This window comes from Clarias gariepinus, chromosome 12, assembly GCF_024256425.1.
Source record: "Clarias gariepinus isolate MV-2021 ecotype Netherlands chromosome 12, CGAR_prim_01v2, whole genome shotgun sequence".
Classification (NCBI taxonomy): Eukaryota; Metazoa; Chordata; class Actinopteri; order Siluriformes; family Clariidae; genus Clarias; species Clarias gariepinus.
In genome coordinates, this window is record NC_071111.1 from 6,608,650 (window position 1) to 6,624,475 (window position 15,826).

Sequence of the window (15,826 nt, forward strand, 5' to 3'; positions counted from 1 at the left end):
TTCATTGCTAATCAAACTAACAAAAACTGTGCGCAAAATATTTATCAAGTGTTCAAACTTTATTAAGTGAAGAATAAAAGCATTTGATTTTCTTACAATTTTGCTCTATTTATTTCTATCTAATAAGGTCATCAGGCATGCGTTGTTGCTCAAGCAGATGAAAGGGGGAAATGATCAGCTAACAAGAAACATTTACTGTACATGAGAGGGTGATATGTAATATGAAGCTAATTATACATTTAGCTCGTTATATCTCTGCCTTCTTATCAAACTGTTATTAACCAATAACAGCAGCCTGTTATTATCACGTTGTCAATTAATTTTGAGATAATGGATCAGTTGTCTGCACTTATTGACTATAAAAGCTACTAAAGGACAATTCTGGCTTTTTGTGCCAGTTTTAATAATAATAATAATAATAATAATAATAATAATAATAATAATAATCTACCATTAAAACAAACTATGCACTATTATTAGACCAAGAAATTATATATATATATATATATATATATATATATATATATATATATATATATATATATATATATATATATATATATATATCATAATATAATTATTAGACCAAGTAATATAGCCGAATTGTAACTAATAGTTCCCCTTTTTTTCTTTTGTAAAAGAAAGAACAGTTTCGTCAATAATACTAAGACTAAGTAATACTACAAGACTAAATAATTAATAATAATAGTAGTTAACAAAAATGACCCCTAGCTACATTACAAATGACTATATTGATGAAGGCTATTAAAAAACAACACAAATGTTAAGACACATAAGACAAGATGCAAAAGTGGCTTAAACATCTTCCAAACTATTACAAAGATAAATGCATGCACATTATTTAATAGTCCATCCGAATAACCATGATGTTATCATCTACATCAACTAATACAGATATTCTAGCCTACAAACTAAAGCTTAAATATTAGGATATAAAAATGTTCTAAAATACAAGATACAAGCATGCTTCATATTAAACTTCTCTTCGTGTGAGCACAGGGTAGGGTTTAAACATCATCAGGAGAATTTGACATTTTGTCATCTATTAAACCCTCATTTTCAGTATCTTATCCATGTTTCTGTGCTTGTTCTACTCCATCTTCTGCAGAGCGTTGCACAGGATCCCAACCTCACCTGAAACAGAAATGATAACATTTGTCAGCCTCCTTTTTTCATTTAAGGGATGTATGATGATAAGCATCTACATTTTCCTTAGTTAAAAAAGTAAAAAAAAAAGTGTAATAAAGTATAATACTCTAATAGAAAATGTGTGTTTCCCTGTCAAAAGGAGTTCTGGTACAATTTAGAAAGCTACACTTAAAAAAAAAAAGTAAAATGCAGGAGCATAGAATATATGGTTCACCATGGAGGAACTCTGAACATAAGGTTTCTTACCTAAAGGATTTAAGTAGAAACCTTTAAATAAAATGTCAATAATTTTAAAAGGTCAATAATACAATTTTCCTAGTGGAGAATTCTTAAAGGTTCAATGTAGAATCTTATAAACACATACAATTGATGCTGTCAGCCAAGTTGCGCAGTTTTTTTGTGTCATCAAGAATCTCGATGCTGTGAGTGTAGGCATTATAGCGCAAAGAGAATGGTTTTGGAATGGTGGCTGCAAACTTCCTGTAATATGTGAAAAACAGCAATCAGATGAAAAGATATGATACATGTGCTCAGCAATAGTGTTGGTGCAATCCTTCATAGTCACATATACCTGACTTTCTCCTTGGCATCCTCGAAACTTTCAGCAGTGAAATAGACTGGCTGGAATTCAGTGATGGGGTATTTCTGCACACTAGTCTTCTCTGGGTCGAAGGGCAAGAGTGTTGGTTTGTCAGACAAACAGTACTGAAAAATAGAAAGATATTTCCTCAGTTAGTTTTACTATATTACAGTTACTGTATTATTTGTATTAGCTTCCAAGAAAAATTGCCACTCTATTTAGTGCAATACCTCCATGAGAAATCCTGCAAGTGCTAACTACTGTACCTAACTACCAGTGCTCATTTTAGGCATATTGTTTTCATACATATTACATTTACCTTAGATGTATGTAGTGCTTATGTTATTATACAAACAATGAAAATACAGAAATGTGTTGGTTATATTCACATTTACCTCAGAATTGATTATAAGATTCCAAGAAAAGCCAGAGTAAGATTAAAATTAGACTGCAATTACATCTAGCTTTGTTATACATGTTTATTATATAAATGATGTGTAATAAATGTGAATGTTTTCTTAGTCATGTTTATAAGAAAAGACAGAATTACAGTGTATTTACACTTAGCATAGTTGTATATAGCTGCTATTTGTTATACTGTACACATAATGAAAATAAATAAAAATATCCAAAATATCGTAATTGTTCTCAGATGTGCTGATGAATAACACTATTCACACTATAAAAAAGCTCACTATTATACAAATAACTGCATCATTACACTTAGCTGTACCTAGCTGTAATGTTTATTTACCAGATAATGTAAATGTAGAAATGTGTTAGGATTATTAACATTTTTCTCAGATGTACTAAAAAGTGCTTCAAAGCGGATCGAAATTTGTCAGAAATATTAGTGTTTTTTTAGATAAGTTAAAAATGACTAAGAAAGGACAGAAAGTATTAAAATTACAGTGTATTTATACTTATCATAGCCGTATGTAGCTGTTTTTTGTGTAATTTGGCAGAATTATCAATATTTTCTCAGGTGTGTTCAAAAATGACTAAGACAAATCACAGACTTATAGTAAAATTACACTGCAATGATGTTTGGAGAAGGTCATTAATTAGTAACAGTAACAAATCTCTCACCTGTAGTTCTCCAAAGGATGAGAGTAGACCTGCTCCATAGGCCTTCATGTCACTGCCTTGCTTGCAAAGCCCGAATTCTACAGTAAACCAGTAAACCTACACAAACAAATGAATCCAGAGTTACAATCTCAGAAAAACAACAAAAAAAAAAACAATGAATTATCAGAACCTGAGTTAGCTATGTTAGATAAGCTGATCAGCTACCTGATGACAACACTGCACTTGCATTGCACATATAAATAGTTAGCTTAGCTTATTGTACCTCTTAAACAACTGTTACTTGACTTCTGTAGCTAGCTTTGCCAATGTTAGGCTAAGCCTGAGCAAGAGCTAAAAGCTAGCTAATTAGGCTTCCTATTATTTAGGAACCCTAAAACAAAATTAAAAACTCTTTAAAGATTGTTTGTAGGTCCATTTAATAGTAAAAATATAATATAAAAGTTTTGTTTGTTAGAAATTGTATAATTAATAACTGCTGTAGAAAGCTACAATCTAGAACAATCTTTTTAGATCAGTCTTGGCGTATAGTTATCACTGTTTGCAGCAGGTTGATTTTAATATTGCATTAGGCATGTTACAGTACATAACTTTATTCCACCATACATTATTTCATATTACATTAAATTATGTTACATTACATTACGTTATGTAACATTAAATTACATTTCCACAGCGATAACTAACTATAGCTAGGTAATACACACTGTAGCCAGCTTCTCAATGTATTCATCAGGGGCTCCAAGAGATGCCAGTCCAATTTCCTGTCAAGAAAGAAAACCATTAAGAGATTTTTATCTCAGTGCAAAAGTTGGCATCCACCTTTGTTTTCTGAATAAAAAAGAAGAAAGACTAAGGGATATATGTTGCAATATTTGTTCTTACATTGATATGTTTCTATTAAATGCATGTTGAAAGATAAACATACAGCCATTAAATCAGTCAGCTGGTTATCAGTATGCGTAAAGGTTTTGACACCACATTAAGGATCTTGTTGGTTTTATCACTCCAGAGGAGTGCTATCCACAAGGTAGCCCTCAAATGTACAGATATAATGCATTCTCTCTGTAAATTATAGCCTTTATGATCAAGAAAAAAAACACACCTGTGAGAACTGAGCAAAACTTGTGTCCGCAAACAGAGGAACGTGTCCCAATAGCTCATGGCAGATGTCTCTAAAATCAAGAACATTAAATTGTTACTGTTTTATATAAAGTTGAATAAATTTGCTAGGCGATTTATGTAATTGCTAGCTTATGTGTTGCTGTGATTGCTTAGTGGTTAAGGAAGTGTTTGTGTAGGTGTGTTTTGTGTGAGCTCTACTCACGGCTCAGGTGTGTACATAGGCTTGGATCCATGGCGGATGTACTGGGTGGAATGAAACACTCGGAAGGCTAAACCAGCGAGGAAGTCTCGAGAGGACAGCAGCCCTGCCACTGGGCGCAGACGGAAACCGGTGCATGCTAGAAAAAATACAACATCAGAATTGTGGTAGTATCAATACTTTTGTACTTCTTATTTCTTGGAGAAAGAAAACTGTCTATAGCTGTTGTAATGCAAGTGGAAACAGGAGCTAACTGGTGCTGCAAACCTCCTGTTGTTGATTAATTCCTTATAGCATTCATGTTGCTTCTCCTAAAGTGAGTATTACTTTGGTCTCATAGCAACAGTTGACATGTCTGATAAACAATTTCACTCTTTATGAGAAAGTCTGATGTCATTGCTAGTGAGGCCTGAATGTGTGTTTATTGGTGCAGAGCCTTACACTGCAGGAAGTTGGAGACATCCTCAAGCTGCGGGATGTTGTCCTCGCGGTAGCCGCAGTACTCTTCCAGCAGGGGGAAGACGCGGTTGTGCTCGTGGCATGCATGAGTCGGGTACAGGGTCTTGAGCTCCCTAAACACAGTTCCCCATGTTGTCTTCTCCTCTTCTGTGTACTCGACACGTGGGATCTGCTGACCACTGTGGATAGAAAAGGAGGAAAAAAGGAAAAATAAAGGTCAGAACACATGAACAATAAATTTACCTGCCAAAACCAAGGAACTGTAAATAATACCATGTTTTCTTTGCGGTTCACACATTTAATACACATGAAATTAATTTTCCATAATTCTCTATCTAATTACTTTAAATGAATTAAGGATATAGAATGAAAACATTTAAAGGATGCCCACATGCTTTTTTTTTTTTTTTTTTTTTTACAAATAATGTACACCTTATTGGCTCCTTTTAAAGAACCCTACAACAAGGCTTAAGGGGGAAACTTTTAGATGCCACACTTTAACATAAAAATGTATAACCTTTACACAACCAAAAACAGAAGATTTTGCTATCAGATAGGAGGATGCTACACAAATGCTCTTCTGAAATTCTAATAAAAAATGTAATCTAGAACTCTTTGTGGTAAACTGATAAACATCTTTGTAAAGCCATAGAGTTTTGCCTCTCAGTCAAAGTTCCATGTAGAGTTCCAATTGGAAGAGATGTTTTTGTGAAGTGATGTACAACAATATATACTATAAACCTTAGAACAGAGGCTCTATGTTGAACCCAACAACAGGGTACACTACTAGGCAAAGGTTTGGATTCAAATTCTAACTCCATGGTCTTTCCTGATTTTTATTTCTTTCTACATTTGTATCCAAACCTTTGTAAAACAATCCATAAAATTATCCATACTGTAATACACAAGTTAATATTGAGATGAATCTGCTACTTCTGCTCTGTAAATCCTTTATAACGGCTCTAATCTGAGGTGCTGTTTATTAATTGGTGATTTCTGAGGCTGGTGACTCTAAATAAACTTCTCCTCTGCAGCAGAGCTCAGTTTGGTCCTGCTTTCCTGGGAAGGTCTTCATGAGAGACAGTTTCATCGTGGAGCTTGATGAGTTTTGCAAAGGCATTTGACACAATACTGTTCTAGCAAGAACTATTTCAGAACAGCTGACCTTCATGTCTAAAAATAAAAATTGACTGTTGTTGTTACTTAATTACCTAATGCTATATGTGTTATCTCATATTTTTGAAAATCCCTAGTCTTGCTCTAGAATGCAGAAAATAAAATCACTAAGCAAAAAACATTTTATTGGAAGTTGTGTTCAAACTTTAGAAAAAACTATAGATCCCTACAGGAACTCTTTAAGGTTCTTTATATACCCCTAAATGAGAAGATTTCCCAAACAGAGAAAGGCTCGATGTTAAATGGAACCATTAAAAACTTACAACAGGGTTTTGGTTAGTTTTGTCTCTCTGGTGGAACTGGTCAAGGTTCCAAACCAGAACCTAACAACAGAATGTTGATTTATTGGGAATTTCCCAGAAGGAAATATTTATCTAATAAATAATAAAAACAAAACCATATAAGAGATGTTTATGGTTCCACTGATGGAGCAGTTAAAGGTTCTTTGTAGAATTGTAGAACAGCGTTTCAGGCAGAACTGCTCTATTAAGATAGACGCTGAGGAAAAAACTAAAATGATGTGACATTTCCTTGGTTTAAAGAGGAATTAGTGGGCTCATGGGCAGCGTGGTGTGTATGTGCGTGTATGTGCGTGCTATGTAAATGCATGTTTCCACAGTGGGCGTTTTTTCTCATTGAGCACTCCTGGCCTTTGTAGTGCTCATGTGAATAATGCAGCTCTATTATGAGGACAAAGCAGCATGCGCACCGGCACCCTGTAATTTCCCCCCTTTTGTTGCTCAGGGGCAATTTTCCTTAAAAGGCACACAAAAACACACTCAGGGAAAGAGCTGGAACTGGGGCGGGTCTCCGTGGCCCTGCGCCCGTGTGGGAGGGCGAGAGAACAAGAGGAAGAGAAAAGGTTTCAGAGAGAAGTTTTTTTGCTTTATGAATAATTACTGTCTGTAGTTGTAGGCGATGTCAGCGAACTCTTTACGTCTGGCTCTGTAGACCTCGTCCTTAAATCCCTGAAAAAGACCCAAAACAACAATGTCAAAGGCCTAGATGACTACGTACATATGATATTTATATTTATATGTCGTCGTCATCATCATCATCAACATCATCATCATTAGTGCTTGGCTCGGCTGGGGAGCGGTGAGTGAAAGACGTATTCAAATGAAGCCTTTGTAGAGTGTTTGCAGCTCATGATGAATGCATTTGGGTTTAATGGCGACTGGAAAGGGTGCAATTATTTATAATTAAAGGGCCTCAATTAAAGTGATGACATCAATTTGATGCTGTTTCCATTAGAATAAAGAACGAAGGACGGAGCTTCATCACTGCTGGGCTCCTTTAGTGAGACACATGTGAACTACACACATATCAAACACACGCATGCACAAACACATACACACGCACACACATGGTTCAAAACAAAGAATAATAACTAAAGACAGAACACAAGCAGTTTCACCCTTCTATTTATATAAGTCTATAGAATAGAATAGAATAGAATAGAATAGAATAGAATAGAATAGAATAAAGGAAAACGTAATACAGGTTTCACTTTAGGTCTTAATGCATTAATCATCAATAAAAAAACCTCACTTCTTTGGTTGATTTTTACTTTCTCTGATCCTACTTTTTTCTTTACTTCTTTCTTTGTTGTTTTTTCTTTCCTTCTTTGCTTCACTCACTTCTTTCTTTCTTTCTTTCTTTCACTCATTCTCTCTATCTCACATTTTTTTGTTCTTTAGCTCCTTTCTTTCTTTGTTTGTCTTTCTTTTTCTTCTTTTAGGGATTTTCTTCTCAAATATATTTTAACGCAGGCACACACACACACACACACACACACACACATAGATCCTTACAGGGTGATCAGCCTCCAGCTCGGACCCGTAGCTCAGGATCTGGTTGGCGAATCGGTCGAGGTCCTGGAGGTTGGTGGGGAACCAGGGCACTGCGGAGAGCACGAGAGGACACTGATTAGCTCTGGTTCTTGTGTCCTGTAGCACAGAGAGTGAGACACAGCCAGTCCTGCTGCAGGTTTAATGCTCAGAAGTGTTTAAGTGTAAAGCACAGTTACTGTGTGTTGTTGTGTTTTGTGTCACATTAGCTGTTTGTGCTGTTTCTGGGTTTCTGAGCTCAGAAGTGGCCACTCTAACTTCAACACTGACCCATAACGACTGGTGTTCAGCTCAGGTGGATTTATACTGTCTGTGCCGCCTGGCTGGGGTTTCAGTTAGAAGCAGCTGCACTAGCACAGAGCTGGAGCAGTCATGTGTGGAGATAAGCTGGGGTCATGCTGATAGAGAAAAATAATCAGTGATGGAGGGGTGTGATGAGAGTCCAGTCACTGTTTCATTTACGAATTCTTTTATTCCTCTTACACTTTAGCAATCTGATGATAATCTATTTTTACTTTCTCTTTTGTTCCTTCTTTCACTAAATTTCTTTCTTACTATTTTTGCACTCACTCTCTTTTTTATTTCTTCATTTCTTTGTCTTTCTTTTTTACTCTGTTTTTCATTTTTCTATTTTAGTTACTTTTTTCTTTCTTTTTTTCTTTCCTACTTCCCTTCATGCACTTTCTTACTTACTATTTTTCACTCACTCACTCATTTCTTTAGCTTATTTACCTACGCTAACATTCAACTCCTAGTGAAAATTGTTTTTGCAATTCTGTCTTTTTAAATATAATTTATAAGAACAGTGTCTGATACAAAGAGACTAAAGATGCTACAGACACTAAAATAAAAAAAAAAAAAAAATTTGAAACAGCTATCTAAGTTGCTAGCCATAGCAGTTACATCAAGTTTATAAGCCAATGTTATTTTATGGCATGAGTCTGTTGACCTTTTGTTTGTCAGTGTATACAGATTGACCTTGGTGTAAAGGTGTACAGAAATATGTTTATATTTATGCATGCAATGTGCCTAAGTTTAACCCCCCGATATTTCATTGCTACATAAGCTAATATGCTAAGATGTTGGTAAAAGATGATCTCACTCTCCCGTACATTTGTCTTTCTGCTTGTTGCGTGACAGCTCGTGCACATGACCGATGATATGGGTGCGCAGGCTGTCTATGACCTCGTCCAGGGCCTCGGCGTATCCCATGTCGACACTGATGAAGAACTCATACTCGTCCTTGTTCATGTGTGACGGACGTGACTCGATGTGCCTCAGGTTGACTCCCTTTTCCTGTTGATTACATTACAATTAGGTAAAGAAATTTCCCCATATTCATTTCTACTTGAATAAAAGTGTAACTTTTAAATTTACTTAAATATTTAAAATACTAAGCCTTAGAGTTACCTCTCTCTCTCTCTCTCTCTCTCTCTTTGCCTGTCACAAATATTATAAACTTCTGTGGTTATGCAATGTAATGCCATGGTGAAATGTAGTGAAGTAAAAGTACATATTTGCTGTAAAATGTACAGAAATAAAGTTCTGTGGTTTTGGTTGTTAGGTTTACTTTAGATCTGATGAGCTCAGCTGAAATAATTATTTGGGACCACACTGCCACCTATTGAAAATTTGGCCCATAAATATTATCTGTCTATCATCATCATCATCATCATCATCATCATCATCATCATCAGTTACTCACTCCTGTCAGTAGCTATTTTCTCAGAGACAGACTCTGAGGTTGACCACAGTTCTATGAAGTGAGATGGTTAACAGGCTCATCTACAGTATTTTCTACAGTATTGTGGGTTATTTATATTTTGCATTTCAATATTGGTTATCAGGTTATTTGTGCTGTATAATTTTATTATCATATGAATCTTGGTGTGTAATCTAACACTGATAATAAAGTGGACTGTTAAATTGTTAATCTTACAATATGTTGGGTGTTCTGTTTTAAATTGGACACTAGGTGGTGCTGTGCTGTTGTGTATGTTTCCCTAGTTCACCTGTTCCCAAAATTAAGAGGGCTGTGGGTTGCCTAGACCTACTCAGAATGTTTTTTATCTACATCTATATATTTTATAAACAGAACAATTATATGTTAATGGGCATACAGCAATTATTGTTGTTATAATTGATATTGTAGAATATGTTACTGTAATAACCCATCCACAACCACATAAAAGAACAAATGTAAAAACCTTAAGTGAAACAGTAATTTGTGAAAATTAGATTCTGACTGTTTGATGCTGGACAATAAAAAATGCTGATGATTCTGCTGAATTCATAAATTTTTAATAACAAAAATTTACACTTGCAGCTCAAATGCAGTACCATCATGGCCCAACCGGCGGGAACAAGTGCCGTGTACTGTAATCTATAACTCACACCATGCTTTGCTTTAAACACCAGACCACCTTCATGAGTTGATCAGGATTCCAGGAACTTTTTTAAATCCTGGAAGAGGAATAATCCGAATCGTATTGTTTGTTTGTCTAGCCATGCAGAAGCACAATAAAGGATATTCTGGATCCTGTGTTCATATACTGTAGCAGACACATGAAACTGTTTCTACCGCGGACGTGTGTTGTTCATTTACATTGTATTATCTAGAGACGGGACAGCAGCACTGCTGCCTGATAGGTCTGTACAGGAGGTGGAGCAGAACACAACACGGCATCTAATTAGTTCTTTGCTCATCTGGAAACAATTGGATCCATATGGATTTTGCATTCCTTCACACGACAGCAACATAACAGCAGAATAGCCACACCACAATACGGCTCAGATGTTTATGATCCATATTGTATGATTCTGTTTTAAAATGAAAATGTTGGTTCGGATGATTATGGTGCATAATCCTAGCATCAGGATCCCAAGGTACAAGCATTCTGTTAAAATGTATATCAGTTAACTTTTAAATACAACAATAATTAACATTTTGAGAAATTGCTCTGTAATAGGTAATTATAAGGGGAAAATTTAATTGAGAATATGTAAAAGGAAGTGATTTTTACCCCTGAATAAAAAAAAAAATTATATTCATCTGGATGATTTTAAAGTGTGTGCTATTGTTCTGTGTAAAAGTGTGGTATTTTGTTTTTGATTAAATTTCTGGAGTTAATATGGTTATCAGGAAAACTGACAGCAATAAACAAGCTTTTTAGAGAATTACAACATGATGTGATGAAGTGCTCAGAGCTACATAAGATTAATGGAGCTCGATTTAAGAGTTATGAATTGTTGATTTTTTTTAAACAGAAAAGATGGCACAATAACTCTTTATCTTTCTCGTCCTTAAACAATGTAATGACTTTTTATATCCAGCATCTTTAGGGTTTAGTGTCTGAGTGGATATATTAAGCTGATATAACGTTAACCCTTTTGGGCTTAAACTTTATTAAATTTTTTTATGGGAAAAGCAGTCAGACGGTATTGTGCAAGGGGTAGGAGGTCGTTTTAGGGAGGTGGTGGGGACGGGGCATGTTTGTGGGTGGATAGCGGAGAGGGCGCAGTGCCATTGGACGGTCATAACAGAGTTTTGGGGGGTGGAGTAGGAGGTGGATCACGTCCTGTGAGATTTCATAGGTTAAGACAATAGCTTGTTATAATGTTCACTGCCTCTTCACTAGAGATTTCTGATGATTTTTCTTTTTCCCCCGAAGTATTAGTAACTGCTACCTCTCCTAGACTCAGCATATCAAGAAATGTCTGCAGTATATCAAGAAAGCACATATGTTGTTCCAGATGCAAAGTTCAGGCTCAAAATCTTAAAAACATGTATTGTGATATTTAACTACATTTGTTGCTAAGTGATCTCAAAGCAAGATTTGTACTTTGATACAAGTGGCGTGTTGTCCAAAGAATAAGCCAACAAATCTGAGGTTAGGATAAGGTCTAGGTTAGGTAGCGTAGATTCGGCTTATGTTTGGAATTGACTTACAGTAGAAATTTTAGCCCACTTTTTTAAGATCCTTTTTTATAACATCTTAACCTCATCACAGCCCTTTAAATTATGAGAATTAATTGAATTAATGTTTTAAAACAGCAGTGTTAAGCTGTAGCTACCTTTGTTTACTTTTGTTGTGTTTACTTGTGTTGTGTTTAGCATTACAGAACTTGTACTCGTCATTCCTAACCCGTCATCGGCACCTGTTTCTAACGAGGATAATCCACAAATGAAGCTGACTTTGGAGAGAACTACACCTCATCAACTCTGGTTCACAGACATCCTAATGAAACACTCCTGACACTCAGAACCTGCGGGGTATAAAGAGAACTCTAGAGATTACACATGCTGCGATGTATAAACTCTCTGTAATTTTCCACAATAAACCCACAACATGAGCCTTTCGCCACAAACCCACCCAAAGTCCCATAATATCTCACTTTTCCAGTGTATTGAACCACATCTGGATGTAATAAGCGGTGTATTTCTTTGTTTTGTGCATCAGACACTCACCTCGAACAGCCTGAGGGTTCGGACCAGCTCTCCCACCCCATCTTTCAAGGAGAAAATATAGGACACCACGCCCGACTTGTTAATCTGCTCCTCCAGGTATATGGAGCCCTTCCGAATGGTGTCTTTTCCGACAACAGGCTACGAGAAAACACAGTCACACAGTACTGGTTTAAGTGTGTTCCCCAGTTTCAGATATACGTGTAAAACCTTTTCACACACCAGACCACATTAAACCCTCAAACAGATCCTACAAGCTGTAGAGTGAGGTCAGGTAACACACTTCACCTAAAGCAGTTGGTTATCACAGTCTCATTAGTGTTTGATCACATGTGTCTGTGTGTCTGTGGGGGGAGGATTGTGTGAGGGAGTTTAGGAACTCATGACTTTCACCAGTTTCAGATTCCTCGCAGTTACAGTACAGACTTACATTGAAGTGAGATTGAAAAATGTTTTACATCTGACCTGTGTCTGACTAGATAGATAGATAGATAGATAGATAGATAGATAGATAGATATACCAGAAATATTTAATTAATCAGCAGTAAACAATTAAATCAAGCTTATTATTATTAGATGTTAGATCTATCTATCTATCCCTCCCTCCCTCTATCTATCTATCTATCTATCTATCTATCTATCTATCTATCTATCTATCTAATAGATGTACATTGTAAAATATGAAAAAATAATAAATAAAAAACTATATAAAAATTATATATAATCCTATACTCGGTTGTAAGTCCAGGTTTAAGTTCCTTTTTATTATATATATAAAAAAAAGTTAACAGCAACCACAATAATAATAATAATAATAATAATAATAATAATAATCACCTGTTTTTCATTTTCTCCATTGATCTTAATCAACTGTGCGTCCATCTTATGTCTCAGTCTGCGCTTGCTCTGCACTTTAGGGGATTTTGCTCAGCAACTTTCTGCAACTTTGCCCAACTTTAAGCATTTATGAAGCGAGTCACGTGACACCACGCCCCCAACCCTGGGCCATCAGCTTTGTTTCACGTGACGCACGTTAAGTTAGTGGTTAACTAGGAGTGAGTGATTTCATGTGAAACTAAGAGTTAGTGTGTGTCTCTCAGTGCTGACCTACTGGGATTATTACAGCGAGAATCACTTAGTTCATGGGTCTGTTAGATTTCTTTAGTTGTGTGTCCTGGTCAGTTCCTGCGAGCAGGTGAGGGGTCTCGGTGTTCCTTAAATTGTCATTAGATGCATTCACCACTAGGTGGAGACAAACAGCATAAAACACAACTATGAGTATGAGTTTTTCTTCAACAGCACTTTTACTTAACCATAATGTTTGTGGGCTTTATTGATATTCAGTATCAGTGAAAAGTGTGGAAACACTTTAAATTTCTATGGTTTTTGTTTATTGATTTATTTTCTACATTCCATAACAATTCTGGATATTTAAAAATTATGACATTATATTATAATATTCTTCTTCTTCTTCTTCTTCTATTATTATTATTCAGTAAGATTCTAGAACAGAAAGATCAGCTGTTCTGCAACAGTTCTTTTTCAAAACCCATCAAGCACCATGATGAAACTGTCCCTCATGAAGACCTTCTCAGGAAAGGAAGCAGGACCACAACTGAGCTCTGCTGTAGAGGAGACGTTCATTTAGAGTCACCAGCCTCAGAAATTACCAATTAACAACCAGCACCTCCGATTAGAGGCGTTATGACGGATTTACGGAGCAGAAGTAGCAGATACACATCTCAATATCAACTGTTCAAAGGACATTTGGATGCCATCGTGCAAAACTGTCTCAACTCACTCAAAGAGTGAGTTCTGGAATTTCCTTCAGGATCAATAAAGTATCTATCTATCTATCTATCTATCTATCTATCTATCTATCTATCTATCTATCTATCTATCTATCATACATCTATCTATCATACATCTATCTAACAGAATTTAATGAAACTTTGGCGGTAAAGCGATGTTATGAACAGGTATGTTCCAGATTTAATTAGAAAAACCTGCACATTTACATTTACATTTAGCAGACGCTCTTATCCAGAGCGACTTACATTTTTTTTTTTATCTTATTACACATCTGAGTAGTTAAGGGGTTAAGGGCCTTGCTCAAGGGCCCAACAGTGGCAACTTGGTGGTTGTGGGGTTTGAACCTGGGATCTTCCGAATCGTAGTCCAATGCCTCAACTGTGCTACCCCTGCACCAATAGATATTAATTGGAAAAGCTAAACTGAATATTTTTAGTGAGATTAGTTCATATTTTCAACCTTGAAATAACAGTGCTGGCATGGTATAAGTTCATTTTAACACGCTAGAGTTGTTTTAAGCCAAAACTTTGTATTAATAAGTTACAAAGAGTGTACACCTTAAGAAGTACTGGTCAGAGTATACAGTAGCTTTAACCTTTAACTATATATAACTGTTTTACCCTCAAAAGACACATACTTACACTAGTGTTTAATAAATATAGTGAGAGCATTGTTAGCCTGGCCATAATGCATGCTTTTCATCTATATCTGGGTGTTTGGGTGTGTGTGTGTGTGTGTGTGTGTGTGTGTGTGAGAGAGAGAGAGAGAGTCTGTGTGGGTGAAGTGGAATGTTAAATCAGAAGTGGACACAGGATGTCTAAAATCCTACACAAAATGAGGAAAAAAACGGGAGAAGAAACACCTGGAGATCATTAAGCCATGTTTTTATTTACTACAGAGAAACCCAGGAAGTCACATTATCTAGTCTGAGGGCACATCACCTCATTCTTTGCATGTAGGAGAGAGACTATAAGGCATCTGCATCCTATTTCCTGCACTTAAAGACACTATTAGGGCAAGTCACCTGAAGGGGTTGGCCAGTGTGTTAAATACAAGTACTATGTGCCTCCTATGTTTTTACCCTTATGCTAGAAAAAAATTGAAAAATATTTATTGGTTGAACATAATTTTACTCAGATTGCATTTCTCATGCAAAAACATCACATTATGAGCAGCTTCGCCTCGTGTTTCTTGGATGTAATTAAAATGTTTATTATCAAAGTATCAAATTAATCAAAATAAACCAATTTTATTTTGGTAAAACTTTAACCAAGCTACATCACACTAAACGTAACCACCCATAGACCAAACATAGCTATTAAATGTGTATGTGATTCCCCTGAATTGACCTAATGCAATGTTTTTCGTATAAGGGGTGTTCAAACCAGAACAATTGATTTTGGAGAATAACAGAATACAGTCCTTGGATTAAAAACTCTCTTTATTTCTCTATATCAACCCCTGCGACCCTAATGCACTTATTTCAGCATTTTACTAGTGCTTGGACACCATCAAGGTAGAAAGTTCTCTTAGTGTGCTGAAGTGAACAGATCAGTTTCTTTTTTAATTAGTAAATTAACTACCAGTCAAAAAATTGCACACCCCTTCTAAATCCATGGATTTAGTATACAATAGTTTCTCTCCTTAGTAATCACTTCTAAGTCATCTGTTTTTGTGTTTGAGCATTATTTCTTTTATTCTTTCTCACCTCATTGTATTAGTTAAAATTATTACAGTACAAAAAAAAAAAAAGAAACAGAACATGGTTGTCTTTCCTAATTCAATTTAATTGGCAAGCAAATAACAACATCCCCCTGCCCTTGTGAGACTTGGTTGTGTCCAATCCATCCTCTTGGTCTGCACAGCAATGACTGCAGGTGCAATCAATGGCAAGTGGATAAACA

At 35.8% G+C, this 15,826-nt stretch overlaps 1 protein-coding gene across 1 annotated transcript; it reads right to left on the reverse strand.

Moving 5' to 3' along the window:
- Positions 1-567: 567 nt before the first annotated feature.
- On the reverse strand, positions 568-13,054 carry pah (phenylalanine hydroxylase). The gene is made up of 13 exons (XM_053509050.1): positions 12,948-13,054; positions 12,114-12,251; positions 8,758-8,941; positions 7,610-7,698; positions 6,696-6,763; positions 4,602-4,798; positions 4,164-4,299; positions 3,942-4,011; positions 3,544-3,600; positions 2,840-2,935; positions 1,742-1,875; positions 1,535-1,650; positions 568-1,155 (listed from the first exon to the last, which is right to left on the reverse strand). Exons 1-13 carry the CDS (start codon positions 12,990-12,992, stop codon positions 1,112-1,114), a joined length of 1,374 nt encoding a protein of 457 aa, XP_053365025.1. The 5' UTR covers positions 12,993-13,054; the 3' UTR covers positions 568-1,111.
- Between the last annotated feature and the right edge of the window lie 2,772 nt (positions 13,055-15,826).

What these genes read in the sequence shown, in the direction of transcription:
- pah (XM_053509050.1), bottom strand. Translation starts at nt 12,992, where the DNA reads ATGGACGCACAGTTGATTAAGATCAATGGAGAAAATGAAAAACAG. An exon ending in CAACAAGCAGAAAGACAAAT is followed by an intron (nt 7,699 to 8,757) that starts GTACGGGAGAGT and finishes TGCTCTCCGCAG; the next exon opens with TGCCCTGGTTCCCCACCAAC. An exon ending in GTTTTGCTCAGTTCTCACAG is followed by an intron (nt 3,601 to 3,941) that starts GTGTGTTTTTTT and finishes CTTTCTTGACAG; the next exon opens with GAAATTGGACTGGCATCTCT.